The 24,223-nt window shown below is 46.4% G+C and overlaps 1 protein-coding gene across 1 annotated transcript in view; it reads left to right on the top strand.

Annotated features, from left to right (window-relative positions):
- Window positions 1-256: 256 nt before the first annotated feature.
- smg6 (SMG6 nonsense mediated mRNA decay factor) overlaps window positions 257-24,223 on the top strand; it is a 46,008-nt gene continuing 22,041 nt past the window's right edge. The window contains exons 1-11 of the mRNA XM_031807692.1: window positions 257-395; window positions 2,658-5,160; window positions 5,599-5,791; window positions 13,199-13,309; window positions 14,046-14,152; window positions 14,331-14,409; window positions 14,782-14,892; window positions 15,219-15,434; window positions 18,138-18,199; window positions 18,507-18,652; window positions 19,106-19,219. Of these exons, the coding sequence (XP_031663552.1) occupies window positions 302-395; window positions 2,658-5,160; window positions 5,599-5,791; window positions 13,199-13,309; window positions 14,046-14,152; window positions 14,331-14,409; window positions 14,782-14,892; window positions 15,219-15,434; window positions 18,138-18,199; window positions 18,507-18,652; window positions 19,106-19,219 (3,736 nt within the window). The 5' untranslated portion in view covers window positions 257-301. The remainder of the gene's footprint in view (window positions 396-2,657; window positions 5,161-5,598; window positions 5,792-13,198; window positions 13,310-14,045; window positions 14,153-14,330; window positions 14,410-14,781; window positions 14,893-15,218; window positions 15,435-18,137; window positions 18,200-18,506; window positions 18,653-19,105; window positions 19,220-24,223) is intronic.

Here is a 24,223-nt window from a genome sequence, read left to right as displayed (position 1 = left end):
GAATTAATATTTATCCAAATTCACTTCGTAAAAAAAACAACAACAAAAAAACGCAATGTGACAGTTCCAGCTTGACTACTGACACTGTAGGCGACAGAATATTACACAGGTGTGTTTTTTGGTTTCTCAACGCGCTACTCTTGTGTGTAATGTGTGTGCGTGTAATGTGTGTGCGTGTAATGTGTGTGCGTGTAATGTGTGTGCGTGTAATGTGTGTGCGTGTAATGTGTGTGCGTGTAATGTGTGTGCGTGTAGTGTGTGTGTGTGTGTGTGAGATGTGTGTGTGTACACAGAAACGAAGATGGCGGACGAACTAGACCGAGTTCGAATTTCAGCTGCGGAGCTGCGAGCTGAAGCGTCGACTTTGACCAACCATCACGACGATTGTCACAGAGGTGAGAGCGATCACCCGACTGTTATCGTTATAAACCACGAAAGAGAACAACAACAACAACAAACGAGGGTGTAACACAACGTATAAACGGAAACGAAGTAGTTAGCTTGCTAGCTAACGTTAGCTATCTGATGTAACGGCAGCTAGAAGCATCATGTGGTATTTTGTTTTCAAAACACCCCTCCTCTACCTCCTCTTCTACCTCCTCTTCCTCCGCCCAGGGGACTCACTCACCCCCCCGGACTCTCACAACCGAGGTGTCGGTCGGTTCATGTCCCCGTCAGCCCGTAGACCGAGGTTCCCCACCGGCTGCAGTGGTTTGGGGTCTTTGGTCGGTTATTATTATAGCAGCAGAGACGAGCTTCTGGTTTTACCCCCAAATACAACAACACTATGTGTCTGTTCTCTTACAGGCCACAGTTAACGTTGTTGTTATGGAAGAAGGCTGGCGAAAGGGGATAGTTGAACTAGTTAGTTAGCGGACACAAGTTGGGAATAATGTTTTGTTTAGCGTCATTTTATATATAATTTTTTAAAACTAAGTATATCACTATGGCAACCACACTGGTGTAGCTTTCGCCACACTAACTAGCTACACACACACACACATATCTATCTATCTATCTATCTATCTATATCTATATACACATATTTCCTAAATGATCATTGATGAGGCCACTCCGGTGGTCATGGAGAATATGTTTTATTCTAGGCCATCACTAAGGTACCAGTTTTAAAAATAAATGAATAAATCTGACAATCATGATCTTCAGTCTCAGAGTCTGGGCCATGATGAGCTGAACAGGTGTGTTTGAGTAGGGCTGGAACTAAACCCTGCTCACCTACCCAGTAGCTTTTCTAGGACCTTAAATTGGAGACTCCCCTGTTGGACTGACTGATCTTACCCACGTATGGGCAATACACTACACCACTTATAAAATCGTAATAACTTGGACACACTCACACTTCCGGATTTTCCTTGTCCAAAATCTTTCATTTTGTCCAGTCTCAACCCCAGGACGTGCTCACGTTACACACTGATTCCCTAGTTGATCCTGCCTTGCGTTTCTCAGTTGTTGTAGGAAAGAAATGTTGACGCAAACAGTGAGCTGCTTTTTAGTGGTGCCGAGTATTATGTGCAGAAATACCAAAAGAGACAGAGGCCCAGAATATGGACTTAAAATACAAAATAATAATGATATAATTATCTTTTTGATTTCTATCATGGTAGGATGGCTATGTAATATTGGTGGAGTTTGTTTTGCATGGCCCGGTGATCCAGGTGTGTGGAGATTTGACTTAAGGACCAATGGAATGGTCTCCCATCACCTCGGTCCTCACAGTGTTGTTGTTGTTGCTTTCCTCTTCACTGTTGTTGTTTTGGTCTCGCATGCTGAGTGCTCATTAGCTCATTAGCTATTGGCAACAGTCCTTGCCCAATCGTGCTCATACTACAACATGCACGACCAACATTGCAGACACGTCAGAAAATGATCGGGACATCTGGACAGGGGTCTGGATAACGAAACAGCCGCCGTGCGCCCTTGACCCTCTCAAACTACGCCAGTCTCGACTTATTGATCCAAGCCCAAGTTCATAGGATTTGACCCAGATCGTGAACATTTAGAGTTTGACTGGTATTAGCTGTTATTCAGGCCCTGGGGCAGCTGTGTCATTGTTCGTTGTCTTTGTTGAAGTACGGGGTACAGGTGCACTACGTTATCAGGCAGACTGTTCTTCCTGCTATCGCTTTCTCTCTTACCTCCTGCTCTCACCTTCTGGCACTTTCTCCTGCTGTGTGTTAGTCAGAGGAGACTGAGAAAGAACTAAACTTACTCGACTGAGCAAGAGGGAGTGGAAATGAGGATAGAGGGAGTGGAAATGAGGACAGAGGGAGTGGAAATGAGGATAGAGGGAGTGGAAATGAGGATAGAGGGAGTGGAAATGAGGATAGAGGGAGTGGAAATGAGGACAGAGGGAGTGGAAATGAGGACAGAGGGAGTGGAAATGAGGACAGAGGGAGTGGAAATGAGGACAGAGGGAGTGGAAATGAGGACAGAGGGAGTGGAAATGAGGACAGAGGGAGTGGAAACGAGAGGGCGAAAGAGAGAAGGAGAAGGGGCTCTGACCTTCAGAACGGATTGTGTGTCTCTGTTGAAAAGTCAGTCATCACAACTAATATCTCCCATTCTCCTCTCCCTCTCCCATCTCTATTTCTTTCCCAACACTTTCTCTCCCTTTCGTACCCCTCTCTCTGTCACAGAGGAGCGAGGAGAGGAGGGACGTGGCCAACGACAGCAGCGTCACCACGGCAACGACCCGTCAAAACGCCCTGACCTGCAGCGCTACACGCCCGGGGCTGGCCATGGCAACCGTCGCCATGACAGCGAGGACGGCGGCGTAGTCATCTCCCCTGGAGACCTGTTAGCCATGACCTCTGACCCTGAGGTGGAACTGGTGATGTCACTGCCACAGGAGGAGGAAGAAGGACACAACATGGCTGCCACTGAGACAGTTTCAACTGAACCTGGATGTATAGATGGAGGGATGGGGAAAGGAGGAGGAGAGAAATGTGGAGGAGGTTTTTCTTCAAACCGGGGTGGATGCTCTCGAGCGCCTGCACAACAGAGGACTCGAAGAGGTGACCACCACACCACCAGAGCAGACAACAACAACAACAGTAGTGCAAAGGGACCGTCAGGCTCAGCTAACCGACCACAGAACTCCAGACAGAGGGATGAGGTGAGAGGGAAGAACCAGAGGGGTAGAGAGCCAGCAGGGCGTTCCCCTGGCTCTCCCAAGGCCACCAGGAAGACCCGTAAACCTGACCGAGAGATCTACCAGCCTGGGGGTCGGAGGAGCACCACCACCACCCAGGGGGAAGAGGGAAGAGAGACAGAGAAACCTGCTCCTGGTCCCCCTGATCCTGTCAGAGAGGAAAGCCAAGCCAGGAGGGAACCAGTCATATGGAGAGAGAAAGAGGAAGATGGCAGAGGGGGTGAAGAGACAGGCAGAAGGCAGGGGAGGAGAGAAACAGGGAAAGCAGCCGTCTCAGACCATGGAGTAGAGAACCTGACTGGGAAGATACAGACACTCTGCGTGACTGCCCCACCTGGGAGAGAAGAGGAGGGGAAGAGAGGAGAGGGTGAGGAAGGAGTAGGCAGGAGGAGGAAGGCAAGCGGTGAAGGCAGGAGGAGCAGAGCTGGAGGTGGAGGCAAGGGACGAGTAGGAGGAGGAAATGAAGGATGCGAGAAGACTGAGGAGGAGGAGAAGAAGAAGAGAGAGAGGGGAAACCGCAGGAACAGAGGAGGAGGGGAGAAAGGGGAGAATCAGGACTCCAGGAGAAGAGGAGGAGAGGGTGAGCGAGGGATGACCGAGAGAGACAGGAGAGTGTCGGAAGAAGATGGAGAGAGGGAAGCGAACCGTCCTGTAGATGCACAGCCAGCAAAGGGAAGAGAAAAACAGAGGGATAGAGATACTGAGAGAGACAACCAGAGAGGGAACAACAGACCCCAACCTCTACCCTCAGATATAAACAGAGAGAAGAATGTAGAGATGCAGAGAAACAGAGATAGGAGTGAGAGATGCAGGGCTAACACTAACAACCACCACCACTCGTCATCTTCCTCTAAACACAACTCCAAGTCAAACATCAGAAGACCCAGGAATCGCACCTACAGCACCAGTTCTGCCAGCAGTGGCACCAGCCTGGATGGACTGGGACAAGGGGATGATCGGAGGGAGGACAGGGCCCGACGAGACCGACTGGGACACAGGGAGAGAGACGGAGGAGAGGGAGGAGGAGGTCAGCTACCGAACAGGAGGAGAAACACTAGAGACTCCTCAACAGACTCACTGGAGGAGAGGAGGAGAGCTGGAGGAGAGGAGTACTTGAGCCCCCTGTGGAGGAGAGGGGAGGAGGAGAGCAGAGGGGGAAGAGGACACAGAGGAGGAGGGAGAGGAGGGCTCCTGAAAGTGTCTCAGAGCGACAGACAGTCAGGTACCTCCCATGCCACCTCAGGCCCCAGCGATGACCCCCAGGGGCGCCTCAGGCAGGGCACTCTGCCTCGTGGTAAGGAGAGGGGCATTCTCATCCTCCCCGCCCACACTGACCTCTCCAATTTGCCTACGGAGCCCGGGCCAAGGCTCCTGTTTGGTGGGATTCGAGGAGGAAAAGAGGTGGGACTAGGGAGAGGAGGAAGGGGCGGAGGAACAAGGCGGCTCTGGGATCCGAACAACCCCGACCAGAAACCCGCTCTCCGGCTCTCCCAGCATGCCTCTCTCCAGCAGCAGCAGCCCATGTACCTGCAGACGGGTGGTGGTTACGGAGCGCTGCACTTCCTGGATACGGACGACGAGGCTGCAGGGAGTCCCCCGGTCCGCCAGGGGGAGCACTTCTACCCCCAGCAGGAGGCCGCAGCCATGGCCCAGGCCTTCTACAAATACCAGAACTCTGACAACCCTTACCCTTACAATGCCAACCCTAATGCACGTTACCCGTACCCCTACCACACTATGCCTACCACCCCCTACCAGATGCCCTCTTCCAATGGCATTTACCCAGCCCAGTTTTACGGGGAGTATAGGGGCCAGGGGTACCAGACTGGGGCTGGAGCAGGTCTGACACCAGAGGAGGTGGAGCAGCAGGCCAGGGGAGAGCTGGGGAGACAGCTGAGGGCTGCAGACAGCCAGGAGTTACAACTCAGCAACCTCCTATCTAGAGACAGACTCAGTGCTGACGGACTGGACCGCATGGCTCAACTCAGGTAAGATGTTGGGGAGAGGGACAGGGTAGGATATGAAGGGAAGAGAGGGACAGGGTAGGATGGAGGGACAGGGTAGGATAAGGGGAGAGGGACAGGGTAGGATAGAGGGACAGGGTAGGATAGTGGGAGAAGGACAGGGTAGGAGTGAGGAAGGAGACGGACAGGGTGGGAGGGAGGAGAGGGACAGGGTAGGATGGAGGGAAGGAGGAGAGGGACAGGGTAGGATGGAGGGAAGCAGGAGAGGGACAGTGTAGGAGAGAGGGAAGGAGGATAGGGTAGGAGAGAGGTAGGGACAGGGTAGGAGGGAGGGAGGAGAAGTCAGGGTAGGATGGATTGAGGGTGGGAGCTCCAACTTGGTAATATGCTGGGCCGCAACTTGTCTGAAAACTGACTAAGCTCCTTTCTGTCTTGTCTCCTTTTCACCCCCTCTCCCCCCAGAGCTGACCTGTTGACCCTGTATGAGCGGGTGATCCTAACAGACATAGAGTTCAGTGACAGTCAGAACCTGGACCAGGCTCTATGGAAGAACGTGTTCTACCAGGTTATAGAGCACTTCAGACAGCTCCTCAAAGACCCCAGCGGAGACTCAACCCTGCGCATCACCCCCATGCTCCTCACTCTGCTGGACGAGGTAGACGCACTGAACACACGTAGCTAAGCACCAGCTATAGAATTTGGCCTTCCAAGGCCATTAACCAAAATAGCCAATTTTAAATTGATTAGAAAAACGGGGAAAAAAACTCTAGAAATTGTTATAAAAAAAAAAATCTAAGTGGATGTAATTGTCCTTAAATAATTTGCCTGCATGTGAACGTTTAGGTGATAGGCTTGGGCCTTTATTTGGAGAAAAAAAGCCACGTGATGGTTTTTCAATACCGTCAATACCGTTGAAACCATTTCTTTGACGTTTTTAAATAAATATCTATATTTGAAGCTACTTAAATACCTGCTGGCAACTTGTGCAATACGTTAGGAGATAAGAAGCTGATTTTTATTCATGTCACATGTTTCATTATGAAGCTTCCTGGTTGACCCCAGTCACATGGTGTTTGTTTACATACAACGACCGGAGCCTTGTGAGTCTCTCTATTGTCCAGTATGCTCCAGGTGATCTAGTTACAGCAGGGAATTCGCAATTCAATGTTTGCCAGCTACATATCTTATAGCTATTAAGTTAACTGTCTAGAATGTGCTAAATGCGCTGCAGTTGTGCTAAAAATTAGCTAGTTAGCTACCTAGCTAAGTGGTGAGCTCCTTCCAAAATCAAGCATTTGCATGATAACAGCAGAGAACCAGGATCAAAAGCCTTGCTGTCTAATATTTGTTTTGTTTTGTGCAGCTAACTGAGACTAGCAGCTAACTGAGACTAGCAGCTAACTGGGACTAGCATTTTGTTTTGTGCAGCTAACTGGGACTAGCAGCTAACTGGGACTAGCATTTTGTTTTGTGCAGCTAACTTGGACTAGTAGCTAACTGGGACTAGCAGCTAACTGTGACTAGCATTTTGTTTTGTGCAGCTAACTGGGACTAGCATTTTGTTTTGTGCAGCTAACTGGGACTAGCATTTTGTTTTGTGCAGTTAACTGGGACTAGCATTTTGTTTTGTGCAGCTAACTGGGACTAGCATTTTGTTTTGTGCAGCTAACTGGGACTAGCATTTTGTTTTGTGCAGCTAACTGGGACTAGCATTTTGTTTTGTGCAGTTAACTGGGGCTAGCATTTTGTTTTGTGCAGCTAACTGGGACTAGCATTTTGTTTTGTGCAGGGGGGGGCGGCAGGTAGCCTAGTGGTTAGAGTGTAGGGGCGGCAGGTAGCCTAGTAGTTAGAGTGTAGAGGCGGCAGGTAGCCTAGTGGTTAGAGTGTAGAGGCGGCAAGCAGCTTAGTGGTTAGAGCGTTGGACTAGTAACCGAAGGGTTGCAAGGTAATCTTTCGTTCTGCCCCTGAACAGGAAGTTAACCCACCGTTCCTCGGTAGGCTGTCATTGTAAATAAGAATGTGTTCTTAACTGACTCGCCTAGTTAAATAAAAAGAAGGTAAATTAAAGAAGGCTCGATTCGGTCGACGTCCTCTAAGCACGGTTCATTCAGAGAAAGCCCAGTGTCTGTTGTGCACTGCAATCTGAGTGGAGGCATTCAGCATTTTGAAACTATACTAAACAGAAATATAAACGCAACATGCAACCATTTCAAAGATTTTACTGAGTTACAGTTCATAGAAAGAAAGAAATCAATTTAAATTAATTAATTAGGCCCCTAATCTATGGATTTCACATGACTGGGCGCTGGTGGGCACCGAGAGGGCATAGACCTTTATTACAGACAGAAACATAGGCCCCTAATCTATGGATTTCACATGACTGGGCGCTGGTGGGCACCGAGAGGGCATAGACCTTTATTACAGACAGAAACATAGGCCCCTAATCTATGGATTTCACATGACTGGGCGCTGGTGGGCACCGAGAGGGCATAGACCTTTATTACAGACAGAAACATAGTTCCTAATCTATGGATTTCACATGACTGGGCGCTGGTGGGCACCGAGAGGGCATAGACCTTTGTTTCTGTCTGTAATATAGTTCCTAATCTATGGATTTCACATGACTGGGCGCTGGTGGGCACCGAGAGGGCATAGACCTTTATTACAGACAGAAACATAGGTCCTAATCTATGGATTTCACATGACTGGGCGCTGGTGGGCACCGAGAGGGCATAGACCTTTATTACAGACAGAAACATAGGTCCTAATCTATGGATTTCACATGCCTGGGCGCTGGTGGGCACCGAGAGGGCATAGACCTTTATTACAGACAGAAACATAGGCCCCTAATCTATGGATTTCACATGACTGGGCACTGGTGGGCACTGAGAGGGCATAGACCTTTATTACAGACAGAAACATAGTTCCTAATCTATGGATTTCACATGACTGGGCACTGGTGGGCACCGAGAGGGCATAGACCTTTATTACAGACAGAAACATAGGCCCCTAATCTATGGATTTCACATGACTGGGCGCTGGTGGGCACCGAGAGGGCATAGACCTTTATTACAGACAGAAACATAGGCCCCTAATCTATGGATTTCACATGACTGGGCGCTGGTGGGCACCGAGAGGGCATTAGACCTTTATTACAGACAGAAACATAGGTCCTAATCTATGGATTTCACATGCCTGGGCGCTGGTGGGCACCGAGAGGGCATAGACCTTTATTACAGACAGAAACATAGGCCCCTAATCTATGGATTTCACATGACTGGGCACTGGTGGGCACTGAGAGGGCATAGACCTTTATTACAGACAGAAACATAGGTCCTAATCTATGGATTTCACATGCCTGGGCGCTGGTGGGCACCGAGAGGGCATAGACCTTTATTACAGACAGAAACATAGGCCCCTAATCTATGGATTTCACATGACTGGGCACTGGTGGGCACCGAGAGGGCATAGACCTTTATTACAGACAGAAACATAGGTCCTAATCTATGGATTTCACATGACTGGGCGCTGGTGGGCACCGAGAGGGCATAGACCTTTATTACAGACAGAAACATAGGTCCTAATCTATGGATTTCACATGACTGGGCGCTGGTGGGCACCGAGAGGGCATAGACCTTTATTACAGACAGAAACATAGGTCCTAATCTATGGATTTCACATGACTGGGCGCTGGTGGGCACCGAGAGGGCATAGACCTTTATTACAGACAGAAACATAGGTCCTAATCTATGGATTTCACATGACTGGGCGCTGGTGGGCACCGAGAGGGCATAGACCTTTATTACAGACAGAAACATAGGCCCCTAATCTATGGATTTCACATGACTGGGCACTGGTGGGCACCGAGAGGGCATAGACCTTTATTACAGACAGAAACATAGTTCCTAATCTATGGATTTCACATGACTGGGCGCTGGTGGGCACCGAGAGGGCATAGACCTTTATTATAGACAGAAACATAGTTCCTAATCTATGGATTTCACATGACTGGGCGCTGGTGGGCACCGAGAGGGCATAGACCTTTATTACAGACAGAAATACATCTATGGATTTCACATGACTGGGCACTGGTGGGCACCGAGAGGGCATAGACCTTTATTACAGACAGAAACATAGGTCCTAATCTATGGATTTCACATGACTGGGCACTGGTGGGCACCGAGAGGGCATAGACCTTTATTACAGACAGAAACATAGTTCCTAATCTATGGATTTCACATGACTGGGCACTGGTGGGCACCGAGAGGGCATAGACCTTTATTACAGACAGAAACATAGTTCCTAATCTATGGATTTCACATGACTGGGCACTGGTGGGCACCGAGAGGGCATAGACCTTTATTACAGACAGAAATAAATCTATGGATTTCACATGACTGGGCACTGGTGGGCACCGAGAGGGCATAGACCTTTATTACAGACAGAAACATAGGTCCTAATCTATGGATTTCACATGACTGGGCGCTGGTGGGCACCGAGAGGGCATAGACCTTTATTACAGACAGAAACATAGGTCCTAATCTATGGATTTCACATGACTGGGCGCTGGTGGGCACCGAGAGGGCATAGACCTTTATTACAGACAGAAACATAGGTCCTAATCTATGGATTTCACATGACTGGGCGCTGGTGGGCACCGAGAGGGCATAGACCTTTATTACAGACAGAAACATAGGTCCTAATCTATGGATTTCACATGACTGGGCGCTGGTGGGCACCGAGAGGGCATGGACCTTTATTACAGACAGAAATAAATCTATGGATTTCACATGACTGGGCACTGGTGGGCACCGAGAGGGCATAGACCTTTATTACAGACAGAAATAAATCTATGGATTTCACATGACTGGGCACTGGTGGGCACCGAGAGGGCATAGACCTTTATTACAGACAGAAATAAATCTATGGATTTCACATGACTGGGCACTGGTGGGCACCGAGAGGGCATAGACCTTTATTACAGACAGAAACATAGGTCCTAATCTATGGATTTCTCATGACTGGGCACTGGTGGGCACCGAGAGTTCAAAGACCTTTATTACAGACAGAAATAAATCTATGGATTTCACATGACTGGGCACTGGTGGACACCGAGAGGGCATAGACCTTTATTACAGACAGAAACATAGGTCCTAATCTATGGATTTCACATGACTGGGCACTGGTGGGCACCGAGAGGGCAAAGACCTTTATTACAGACAGAAATAAATCTATGGATTTCACATGACTGGGCACTGGTGGGCACCGAGAGGGCAAAGACCTTTATTACAGACAGAAATAAATCTATGGATTTCACATGACTGGGCACTGGTGGGCACCGAGAGGGCATAGACCTTTATTACAGACAGAAATAAATCTATGGATTTCACATGACTGGGCAGAGGTGTTTTTATATTTGGGTTCAATATGTTTTAGCCATAAACGTAATTGTTTAAAACCAGGGCGTTTTGTCATTTTATGAATCACATCTTACCTTGTTTCAAAGTAGCCAACAAATCTGACCATAGAAAGGTTGACGGAATTATTTTGTAAACACTTCCTCATATTGCCATTAAAACCAGTGTTTTTTCTCATGTTCTAACAACTTTCTTTCGTTAGCCATTAGCCATTAGCACAATAGTCATATTAGCAACCCGTGCTAGTTGTTACATCAATAGTCATATTAGCATCCCATGCTAGTTGTTACATCAATAGTCATATTAGCAACCCGTGCTAGTTGTTACATCAATAGTCATATTAGCAACCCGTGCTAGTTGTTACATCAATAGTCATATTAGCATCCCGTGCTAGTTGTTACATCAATAGTCATATTATCAACCCATGCTAGTTGTTACATCACTAGTCATATTAGCAACCCGTGCTAGTTGTTACATCAATAGTCATATTAGCAACCCGTGCTAGTTGTTACATCAATAGTCATATTAGCATCCCGTGCTAGTTGTTACATCAATAGTCATATTAGCATCCCGTGCTAGTTGTTACATCAATAGTGATATTAGCAACCTGTGCTAGTTGTTACATCAATAGTCATATTAGCATCCCATGCTAGTTGTTACATCACTAGTCATATTAGCAACCCGTGCTAGTTGTTACATCAATAGTCATATTAGCATCCCGTGCTAGTTGTTACATCAATAGTCATATTAGCAACCCGTGCTAGTTGTTACATCAATAGTCATATTAGCATCCCGTGCTAGTTGTTACATCAATAGTCATATTAGCATCCCGTGCTAGTTGTTACATCAATAGTGATATTAGCAACCTGTGCTAGTTGTTACATCAATAGTCATATTAGCATCCCATGCTAGTTGTTACATCACTAGTCATATTAGCAACCCGTGCTAGTTGTTACATCAATAGTCATATTAGCAACCCGTGCTAGTTGTTACATCAATAGTCATATTAGCAACCCGTGCTAGTTGTTACATCAATAGTCATATTAGCATCCCATGCTAGTTGTTACATCAATAGTCATATTAGCATCCCATGCTAGTTGTTACATCACTAGTCATATTAGCATCCCATGCTAGTTGTTACATCAATAGTCATATTAGCAACCCGTGCTAGTTGTTACATCAATAGTCATATTAGCATCCCATGCTAGTTGTTACATCACTAGTCATATTAGCATCCCATGCTAGTTGTTACATCACTAGTCATATTAGCATCCCATGCTAGTTGTTACATCACTAGTCATATTAGCATCCCATGCTAGTTGTTACATCAATAGTCATATTAGCATCCCATGCTAGTTGTTACATCAATAGTCATATTAGCATCCCGTGCTAGTTGTTACATCACTAGTCATATTAGCATCCCATGCTAGTTGTTACATCAATAGTCATATTAGCAACCCATGCTAGTTGTTACATCACTAGTCATATTAGCATCCCATGCTAGTTGTTACATCACTAGTCATATTAGCATCCCGTGCTAGTTGTTACATCAATAGAGCTCCACTCTTTCAAAACGGATATTTTCAGTTAGCTTTTGAGAACAGTGTTTTCCTGCTAATTGTATTTTGGAACATGTGCACGTATAGCCTAAGGCCGTGTTGCTAAACGTTCTGATCGCATCAGCCTCATTGCTTTAAGAAAATGAATGATGTTTAATGGTCCTGGTGCCACAACTCTCCCAGAGTCTGTTTAAAAAATATTTATTTATCACACAGAACAACAAGCTGACCGATAGACTAGGTAAATGTTTCTATTATGGGGGATAGTGGATTGACATAGGTTGGTGATTTTTGCTGTTTGTAACTTTTCTTGTTGGATGAGGAAAAGTAAATGTGGACAATTATTCAAACCTATTCAGTGCGCGCCTCGTAATTCAGAATTTTTTTTGTTAGGGGGAGAGCTGGCTGGCTGGCTGGCTGGCTTATTGCCATACAAGAGCGTGGCCTGGTACTCACACACACACACCATGTTCAACTTCATGCAACTATTTTGAAACAGCCTTAGTGTTTCCTCATGGAGCTAATCATTTTGGTGCACTGTGTTTGTTTCCCAGGGGACGGTGTTCTTTGATGCACTGTGTTTGTTTCCCAGGGGACGGTGTTCTTTGATGCACTGTGTTTGTTTCCCAGGGGACGGTATTCTTTGATGCACTGTGTTTGTTTCCCAGGGGACGGTATTCTTTGATGCACTGTGTTTGTTTCCCAGGGGACGGTATTCTTTGATGCACTGTGTTTGTTTCCCAGGGGACGGTATTCTTTGATGCACTGTGTTTGTTTCCCAGGGGACGGTATTCTTTGATGCACTGTGTTTGTTTCCCAGGGGACGGTATTCTTTGATGCACTGTGTTTGTTTCCCAGGGGACGGTATTCTTTGATGCACTGTGTTTGTTTCCCAGGGGACGGTATTCTTTGATGCACTGTGTTTGTTTCCCAGGGGACGGTATTCTTTGATGCACTGTGTTTGTTTCCCAGGGGACGGTATTCTTTGATGCACTGTGTTTGTTTCCCAGGGGACGGTATTCTTTGATGCACTGTGTTTGTTTCCCAGGGGACGGTGTTCTTTGATGCACTGTGTTTGTTTCCCAGGGGACGGTGTTCTTTGATGCACTGCTGCAGAAGCTTCAGACGGTGTTTCAATTTAAACTGGAGGATTACATGGACGGCATGGCCATCAGACCACGGCCACTACGCAAGACGGTAACAGCACCACGTCTGTGTGTGTCTGTCTGTCTGTCTGTCTGTCTGTCTGTCTGTCTGTCTGTCTGTCTGTCTGTCTGTCTGTCTGTCTGTCTGTCTGTCTGTCTGTCTGTCTGTCTGAATGTGTGTGTCTGTCTGTCTGTGTGTGTCTGTCTGTGTGTGTGTGTGTGTGTGTGTACACGTGATGTGTGTTCAGAACGACACGACTACTGTGTGTGTGTGTGTGTGTGTGTGTGTGTGTGTGTTCAGTGTGTGTGTGTGTGTTCAGACTGTGTGTGTGTGTGTGTACAGACTGTGTCTGTGTGTGTGTGTGTGTGTACATGTGATGAGTGTTCAGACTGTGTGTGTATAGGGCCCTATAAAAAATAGTATTTTCCCAAATCTCCGTTTCGTTCGTCTACTTAGCACCATCGCTAACGGCTACACGAATACCACACAGCAGACAGGGTTGCCTCTTCAGAGAGTTGCAGGAAATACGAAATCACTGATGCATTCTGTTCCTTGTCTTATGATAAACTCGGGAAAATTGTATAAATAGTTTTATACATTTTAGTTTTTTCCCTACAGGCTCGACAACCAGAATATACATTTCAGTTGTCCAAATGGACAAGTTAAAAAGAATATTAAAAAATATATATATATATATATCTATTTGAATGTGTGGATTCTGTCCTCGTTCTCCCCGTTGTAGATTCTCTAGGGTCCTACGTTAATGGTATTACATGTGTTGCTCCAGGTGAAGTATGCTCTGATCAGTGCCCAGCGGTGTTTGATCTGTCAGGGGGACATCGCCCGTTACCGAGAGCAAGCCAGCGACTCGGCTAACTACGGCAAGGCCCGCAGGTACTGTACCTTGGCCACCAGGGAAAAGCATCTTATCCGTGTTCCTGTCCGTTGACAAATCGTACATGGGGGGAAACTAGTGTTGTTAAAATGTTGTACTTATGAAATAAGACTCCTTTACATCTCTCTTGCGAAGGAGACTCAGACACAATGTGCTCCTCTTCCTCCTCCCGTCTAGCTGGTACCTGAAGGCCCAGCAGATTGCTCCTAAGAACGGACGACCTTACAACCAGCTGGCCCTGCTGGCTGTTTACACGGTGAGAGTCGTGACAAAGGGAGGGAGGGAGAGAACTGTACTTTTTTTGTGTGGCCAGTATAGCCAAGATTTTGAGAGAAATATCACATTTTTCTCAATCTCTCTCCTTCCTCCCCTCTCTCGCTCTCTCTCTCCTTTCCTCCTTCTCCTTTCCCTCTCCTTCCTCCCTCTTTCTTTCTCTCTCCCCCTTCTCTCTCCTTCCTCCCGTCTCTCTCTCTCCCTCTCCTTCCCTCCTCTCTTTCTCTCTCCCCCTTCTCTCTCCTTCCTCCCGTCTCTCCCTCTCCTTCCCTCCTCTCTCTTTCTCTCTCCCCCTTCTCTCTCCTTCCTCCCATCTCTCCCTCTCCCCCCCCCCCTCTCCCCCCTCTCTCTCTAGAAGAGGAAGTTGGATGCAGTGTATTACTACATGCGTAGCCTTGCTGCCTCCAACCCCATCCTCACTGCCAAGGAGAGTCTCATGAGTCTGTTTGAAGAGGCCAAACGCAAGGTCACACACACACACCACACACACACACACACACCACACACATTCCACACACACACCACACCACACACACACACACACACACACACACACACACACACACACACACACACCACACACATTCCACACCACACCACACACACATACACACCACACACATACCACACACACACCACACCACACACACACACACACCACACACACCTCAAGTCATAACCCAGCTAATGCATTCATTGACCAAACACCAGGCCTTTATAACATGTGATGTTGTGTAGCAGGGATTCACACCTGCCCCTTTGACCCTTGACCTTTCACCCCCCCCCCCCCAGGCGGACCAGATGGAGCGGAGGAGGAAGCAGGAGTCGGAGGGGGGGTCCAGGGGCCCGGGGGTCCGAGGAGGAGGACGGGGGGAGGAGGGGGCCAGGGTGGAGATCTGGGTCGGCCCTATTGGACAGGCAGGGGTTCCATCATCACACCGCGGGGGCAGCGAGTCCAGCAGAGACTCTGAACAGGAAGGAGAACTGGGCAACCTCAGCCCTAGTGATGTGAGTAGAACACTTTACACTGACACACGCACCACACACACACCATCCATGCATATATACACACACACACCACACACACACCATCCATGCATATACACACACGTATGGATTATCTGCAGCTTCTCTTCTGGTTCTGTTCCAGTTCTTTTATACTGGATGTTGTCTTTACTGTCTGTGCCTCTCTGGGTCTCTCTTTGTCTCTCTGTGTCTCTCTGTGTCTTTGTGTCTCTCTGTGTCTTTGTGTCTCTCTGTGTCTCTCTCTGTGTCTCTCTCTGTCTCTCTCTGTGTCTCTCTCTGGTTCTCTCTCTGTCTGTCTATCTTGCTGTGTCTCTCTGTATGTGTCTCTGTATGTGTCTCTATCTCTCTCTCCATGTCTCTCTCTGACTCTCTCTCTCTTTCTTTCGCTGTCCTCTCTCTCTGTCTCTCTCTCGCTCTCTGTCTCTCTCTCGCTCTCTGATTCTCTCTCGCTCTCTGATTCTCTCTCGCTCTCTGATTCTCTCTCGCTCTCTCTCTTTCTCTGTCCTCTCTGACTCTCTCTTTCTCTGTCCTCTCTCAATTGAATCCAAGGGGCTTTATTGGCATGGGAAACATGTGTTAACATTGCCAAAGCAAGTGAGGTAGATAATATATAAAGTGAATATATAAAGTGAAATAAACAATCAAAATTAACAGTAAACATTACACATACAGAAGTTTCAAAACAATAAAGACATTACAAATGTCATATTATATATATATATATATACACAGTGTTTTAACAATGTACAAATGGTTAAAGGACACAAGATAAAATAAATAAGCATAAATATGGGTTGTATTTACAATGGTGTTTGTTCTTCACTGGTTGCCCTTTTCTTGTGGCAACAGGTCACAAATCTTGCTGCTGTGATGGCACACTGTGTAATTTCTCTCTCCTCTGACTCTCTCTCTCTTTCTCTGTCCTCTCTGACTCTCTCTCTCTGACTCTCTCTCTCTCTTCTCTTTCTCTATCTCAGTCCTCTCTGACTCTCTTTCTCTGTCCTCTCTGTCTCTCTCTCTCTCTCTCCTCTCTCCTCTCTCTCTCTCTCTCTCTCCTCTTCTCTCTTTCTCTCTATTTCTCTGTCCTCTCTGACTCTCTCTCTCTGACTCTCTCTCTCTCTCTGACTCTCTCTCTCTCTCTCTCTCTCTCTCTCTGACTCTCTCTCTCTGTCCTCCCTCTGACTCTCTCTCTTTCTTTCTCTCTATTTCTCTGTCCTCCCTCTGACTCTCTCTCTCTCTCTGTCCTCTCTTTCTCTCTCTCTATCTCTGTCCTCTCTGACTCTCTCTCTCTTTCTCTGTCCTCTCTGACTCTCTGTCTCTCTCTCTCTCTCTCTCTCTCTCTCTCTCTCTCTCTCTATTTCTCTGTCCTCTCTCTTTCTCTGTCCTCTCTCTGTCTCTCTGTCCTCTCTCTGTCTCTCTGTTTGTTGATTCTGGATCATATTTCTCTCTTTCCACACACACATACTAGAAATGTTTTACATACTAGAGATGTTTTACATACTAGAGATGTTTTCTCTCCCAGGAAGTGGTGGCTCTGTGACACACCCTCTGTAGCAGACAGACGGTGCTTTGTGGGCCATGGTGCTCTTGTTATTGCCATCTCCATGGAGATACTACCGCGTAAACACACGCGCACACAGACTCACATCCTCACCACGCGCACACAGACTCACATCCTCACACACACACACACACACACACACACACACACACACACACACACACACACACACACACACACACACACACACACACACACACACACACACACACACACACACACACACACACACACACACACACAGGGTGTTTCTTAAGACGACCCCATTGATAAATCAATAGTTACTGAGAAATCTCTTTGTTTCCAAGACTCATTTACTCTTCCTCTGTTTCCCTCCTTTCTTATTTTCTGATGTAAGTTGGCCTGTTGTCAAATTCTCTCATTCCCTCTCCATTCTGCTCAGACCCCTTCACCTAGCTGTTGTAACCTGTTATAGCCAGTCCCCTTCACCTAGCTGTTGTAACCTGTTATAGCCAGTCCCCTTCACCTAGCTGTTGTAACCTGTTATAGCCAGTCCCCTTCACCTAGCTGTTGTAACCTGTTATAGCCAGTCCCCTTCACCTAGCTGTTGTAACCTGTTATAGCCAGTCCCCTTCACCTAGCTGTTGTAACCTGTTATAGCCAGTCCCCTTCACCTAGCTGTTGTAACCTGTTATAGCCAGTCCCCTTCACCTAGCTGTTATAACCACTGTTATAACCCGCCCTCTTCACCTAACTGTTATAACCACTGTTATAACCCGCCCTCTTCACCTAGCTGTTGTAACCTGTTATAGCCAGTCCCCTTCACCTAGCTGTTGTAACCTGTTATAGCCAGTCCCCTTCACCTAGCTGTTGTAACCTGTTATAGCCAGTCCCCTTCACATAGCTGTTATAACCAGTCCCCTTCACCTAGCTGTTATAACCAGTCCCCTTCACCTAGCTGTTATAACCAGTCCCCTTCACCTAGCTGTTATAACCAGTCCCCTTCACCTAGCTGTTATAATAGCACTCATACCAAGGCCAATGATGTCACAGAGAAATAGCATTTAACAATGATAGATGGCAGGACAGACATGTCTAATCAATGCCAGACTGTCTGACTCATCAGTGCTCTGTTGCTCCTGTCTCTCTGCTTCTGTCTGCAGCTCAATAAGAGGTTTACACTCAGCTTCCTCCACGCTCACGGAAAACTCTTCACTAAAGTGGGGTGAGTACTCTGCCCTGTGTGTGTGTGTGTGTGTGTGTGTGTGTGTGTGTGTGTGTGTGTGTGTGTGTGTGTATGCGCAAGCTTGTTTTTTTTCATGTCGTGAATAAAATATGTAGACGTCATGTTCATGTAGTCTTGTCGCAGACAGCTTTTCTAACTCACACTGATTATGAGAGTTTAGCTGCTGTTCACAAGAAAGATTTAGCTTCCAGTCCCTGTGATGCGTGGTTGGTCTTTCTGTGACGTCTGTAAGTCTCTCTGGGTAAGGAGTGTTTGCTAAATGAGCTACGTACATAATGTGTTGCAGCATGGAGTCGTTCCCTTCGGTGGCCAGTCGGGTTCTCCAGGAGTTCACAGTGCTGCTCCAACACAGCCCCTCCCCTCTGGGCAGCACACGCATGTTGCAGATCATCACCATTAACATGTTCACGATACACAACGCTCAGAGCAGAGGTAACATACACACAGAAGTGTGACCTTGTGCCTGCAACACTCAAGCCTGTGACTAAATGTCTCTCTCTCTCTCTCTCTCTCTCTCTCTCTCTCTCTCTCTCTCTCTCTCTCTCTCTCTCTCTCTTCCTCTCTTCTCTCTTTTTGTCCTTCTCTCTCTCTCTTCCTCTCTCTTCCTCTCTCTCTTCTATCTCTCTCTCTTCTCGCTCCTCTCTCTCTCCTCTCCTCCCCTTTCTCTCCTCTCCGCTCCTCTCTCTCTCCTCTCCCCTTTCTCTCCTCTCCTCTCCTTCCTCCTCTCCTCCTCCTCTCTCCTCTCCTCTCCTCTCCTCTCCTCTCCTCTCCTCTCCTCTCCTCTCCTCTCCTCTCCTCTCCTCTCCTCTCCTCTCCTCTCCTCTCCTCTCCTCTCCTCTCCTCTCCTCTCCTCTCCTCTCCTCTCCTCTCCTCTCCTCTCTCTAGGAGGAGACAGTGAGGTGAGATCTGTGTTACAGGAACAGACTACAGCTCTGGGTCTGGCCATGTTCTCTCTACTGGTCCAACGCTGCACAGAGCTGCTGAGAGACACACCCGCAGGTACACACACACATACGCCTAATATGTAAGGGCATACGATAACGTACAGTTATGACAATAACTACTGTTCTCTGAAGGAGGGAACAAGGTATAACATACTACGGGGAGTCAACAACAATCATAATCACCTAAAATCACGCTGCAACCCCAAAACGGGCCAATGGATATCGAGCTCGCCCTTGGTAGTAACACCAGAAACTGTGGACTCGCTCGCTGACACGGCAACCCAAGGCTTAAACCCAAGGGAAACCTGCAGTAACCCGGAAACTGTGGTCTCGCTCGCTGCCACGGCAACCCAAGGCTTAAACCCAAGGGAAACCTGCAGTAACCCGGAAACTGTGGACTCGCTCGCTGACACGGCAACCCAAGGCTTAAACCCTAGGGAAACCTGCAGTAACCCGGAAACTGCGGACTCGCTCGCTGCCACGGAACCAATTTGCCACCCGCGACAGCAGATATGGGATCTGTGGGTTTAGGCCCCATAAACTGTTTATGATCTCTGCATAGTCACTTAACCTACATGTAGAAATGACTTTGACTAACCTGTACCCCCACACATTAACTTGGTACTGGTACCCCCTGTATATAGTCTCATTACTAACCTGTACCCCCACACATTAACTTGGTACTGGTACCCCCTGTATATAGCCTCATTACTAACCTGTACCCCCACACATTGACTTGGTACCGGTACCCCCTGTATATAGCCTCATTACTAACCTGTACCCCCACACATTAACTTGGTACTGGTACCCCCTGTATATAGCCTCATTACTAACCTGTACCCCCACACATTAACTTGGTACCGGTACCCCCTGTATATAGCCTCATTACTAACCTGTACCCCCACACATTGACTTGGTACCGGTACCCCCTGTATATAGTCTCATTACTAACCTGTACCCCCACACATTAACTTGGTACTGGTACCCCCTGTATATAGCCTCATTACTAACCTGTACCCCCACACATTAACTTGGTACTGGTACCCCCTGTATATAGCCTCATTACTAACCTGTACCCCCACACATTAACTTGGTACTGGTACCCCCTGTATATAGCCTCATTACTAACCTGTACCCCCACACATTAACTTGGTACCGGTACCCCCTGTATATAGTCTCATTACTAACCTGTACCCCCACACATTAACTTGGTACTGGTACCCCCTGTATATAGCCTCATTACTAACCTGTACCCCCACACATTAACTTGGTACTGGTACCCCCTGTATATAGCCTCATTACTAACCTGTACCCCCACACATTAACTTGGTACTGGTACCCCCTGTATATAGTCTCATTACTAACCTGTACCCCCACACATTAACTTGGTACCGGTACCCCCTGTATATAGTCTCATTACTAACCTGTACCCCCACACATTAACTTGGTACTGGTACCCCCCTGTATATAGCCTCATTACTAACCTGTACCCCCACACATTAACTTGGTACTGGTACCCCCTGTATATAGCCTCATTACTAACCTGTACCCCCACACATTAACTTGGTACTGGTACCCCCTGTATATAGTCTCATTACTAACCTGTACCCCCACACATTAACTTGGTACTGGTACCCCCCTGTATATAGTCTCATTACTAACCTGTACCCCCACACATTAACTTGGTACTGGTACCCCCTGTATATAGCCTCATTACTAACCTGTACCCCCACACATTGACTTGGTACTGGTACCCCCCTGTATATAGCCTCATTACTAACCTGTACCCCCACACATTAACTTGGTACTGGTACCCCCTGTATATAGTCTCATTACTAACCTGTACCCCCACACATTAACTTGGTACTGGTACCCCCTGTATATAGTCTCATTACTAACCTGTACCCCCACACATTGACTTGGTACCGGTACCCCCTGTATATAGTCTCATTACTAACCTGTACCCCCCACACATTAACTTGGTACCGGTACCCCCTGTATATAGTCTCATTACTAACCTGTACCCCCACACATTAACTTGGTACTGGTACCCCCTGTATATAGCCTCATTACTAACCTGTACCCCCCACACATTGACTTGGTACCCCCTGTATATAGTCTAATTATTGACCTGTACCCCCACACATTGACTTGTATATAGTCTAATTATTGACCTGTACCCCCTGTATATAGTCTAATTATTGACCTGTACCCCCTGTATATAGTCTCATTATTGACCTGTACCCCCTGTATATAGTCTAATTATTGACCTGTACCCCCTGTATATAGTCTAATTATTGACCTGTACCCCCTGTATATAGTCTGATTATTGACCTGTACCCCCCTGTATATAGTCTAATTATTGACCTGTACCCCCTGTATATAGTCTAATTATTGACCTGTACCCCCTGTATATAGTCTAATTATTGACCTGTACCCCCTGTATATAGTCTAATTATTGACCTGTACCCCTGTATATAGTCTGATTATTGACCTGTACCCCCTGTATATAGTCTAATTATTGACCTGTACCCCCTGTATATAGTCTAATTATTGACCTGTACCCCCTGTATATATACTAATTATTGACCTGTACCCCCTGTATATAGTCTAATTATTGACCTGTACCCCCTGTATATAGTCTAATTATTGACCTGTACCCCTGTATAGTCTAATTATTGACCTGTACCCCCTGTATATAGTCTAATTATTGACCTGTACCCCCTGTATATAGTCTAATTATTGACCTGTACCCCTGTATATAGTCTAATTATTGACCTGTACCCCCTGTATATAGTCTAATTATTGACCTGTACCCCTGTATATAGTCTAATTATTGACCTGTACCCCCTGTATATAGTCTATTATTGACCTGTACCCCTGTATATAGTCTAATTATTGACCTGTACCCCCTGTATATAGTCTAATTATTGACCTGTACCCCCTGTATATAGTCTAATTATTGACCTGTACCCCCTGTATATAGTCTATTATTGACCTGTACCCCTGTATATAGTCTAATGATTGACCTGTACCCCCTGTATATAGTCTCATTATTGACCTGTACCCCCTGTATATAGTCTCATTATTGACCTGTACCCCTGTATATAGTCTCATTATTGACCTGTACCCCCTGTATATAGTCTCATTATTGACCTGTACCCCCTGTATATAGTCTCATATTGACCTGTACCCCCTGTATATAGTCTCATTATTGACCTGTACCCCCTGTATATAGTTCATTATTGACCTTACCCCCTGTATATAGTCTCCATTATTGACCTGTACCCCCTGTATATAGTCTCATTATTGACTGTACCCCCTGTATATAGTCTAATTATTGACCTGTACCCCCTGTATATAGTCTCATTATTTGACCTGTACCCCCTGTATATAGTCTCATTATTGACCTGTACCCCCTGTATATAGTCTCATTATTGACCTGTACCCCCTGTATATAGTCTCATTATTGACCTGTACCCCCTGTATATAGTCTCATTATTGACCTGTACCCCCTGTATATAGTCTCATTATTGACCTGTACCCCTGTATATAGTCTCATTATTGACCTGTACCCCTGTATATAGTCTCATTATTGACCTGTACCCCCTGTATATAGTCTCATTATTGACCTGTACCCCCTGTATATAGTCTCATTATTGACCTGTACCCCTGCACATTGACTTGGTACCCCCTGTATATAGTCTAATTATTGACCTGTACCCCCACACATTGACTTGGTACCCCCTGTATATAGCCTCATTACTAACCTGTACCCCCACACATTGACTTGTATATAGTCTAATTATTGACCTGTACCCCTAAACATTGACTTGGTACCCCCTGTATATAGTCTAATTATTGACCTGTACCCCCACACATTGACTTGGTACCCCCTGTATATAGTCTAATTATTGACCTGTACCCCCCTGTATATAGTCTAATTATTGACCTGTACCCCCTGTATATAGTCTGATTATTGACCTGTACCCCCTGTATATAGTCTAATTATTGACCTGTACCCCCCTGTATATAGTCTAATTATTGACCTGTACCCCCTGTATATAGTCTAATTATTGACCTGTACCCCCTGTATATAGTCTAATTATTGACCTGTACCCCCTGTATATAGTCTAATTATTGACCTGTACCCCCTGTATATAGTCTGACCGTACCCCTGTATATAGTCTCCATTATGGACCTGTACCCCCTGTATACTAGTCTCATTATTGACCTGTACCCACCTGTATATAGTCTGATTATTGACCTGTACCCCCCTGTATATAGTCTAATTATTGACCTGTACCCCCTGTATATAGTCTAATTATTGACCTGTACCCCCTGTATATAGTCTAATTATTGACCTGTACCCCCTGTATATAGTCTAATATTGACCTGTACCCCCTGTATATAGTCTAATTATTGACCTGTACCCCCCTGTATATAGTCTAATTATTGACCTGTACCCCTGTATAAGTCTCATTATTGACCTGTACCCCTGTATATAGTCTGATTATTGACCTGTACCCCCTGTATATAGTCTAATTATTGACCTGTACCCCCTGTATATAGTCTAATATGACCTGTACCCCCTGTATATAGTCTAATTATTGACCTGTACCCCCTGTATATAGTCTAATTATTGACCTGTAACCCCTGTATATAGTCTAATTATTGACCTGTACCCCCTGTATATAGTCTAATTATTGACCTGTACCCCCTGTATATAGTCTGATTATTGACCTGTACCCCCCTGTATATAGTCTAATTATTGACCTGTACCCCCTGTATATAGTCTAATTATTGACCTGTACCCCCTGTATATAGTCTAATTATTGACCTGTACCCCCTGTATATAGTCTAATTATTGACCTGTACCCCCTGTATATAGTCTGATTATTGACCTGTACCCCCTGTATATAGTCTGATTATTGACCTGTACCCCCTGTATATAGTCTAATTATTGACCTGTACCCCCTGTATATAGTCTAATTATTGACCTGTACCCCCTGTATATAGTCTCATTATTGACCTGTACCCCCTGTATATAGTCTAATTA

This window comes from Oncorhynchus kisutch, linkage group LG28, assembly GCF_002021735.2.
Source record: "Oncorhynchus kisutch isolate 150728-3 linkage group LG28, Okis_V2, whole genome shotgun sequence".
NCBI classification, from domain to species: domain Eukaryota; kingdom Metazoa; phylum Chordata; class Actinopteri; order Salmoniformes; family Salmonidae; genus Oncorhynchus; species Oncorhynchus kisutch.
The sequence above is the reverse complement of the archived record's forward strand: the minus strand, read 5'-3'. Positions and strand labels throughout refer to the sequence as shown.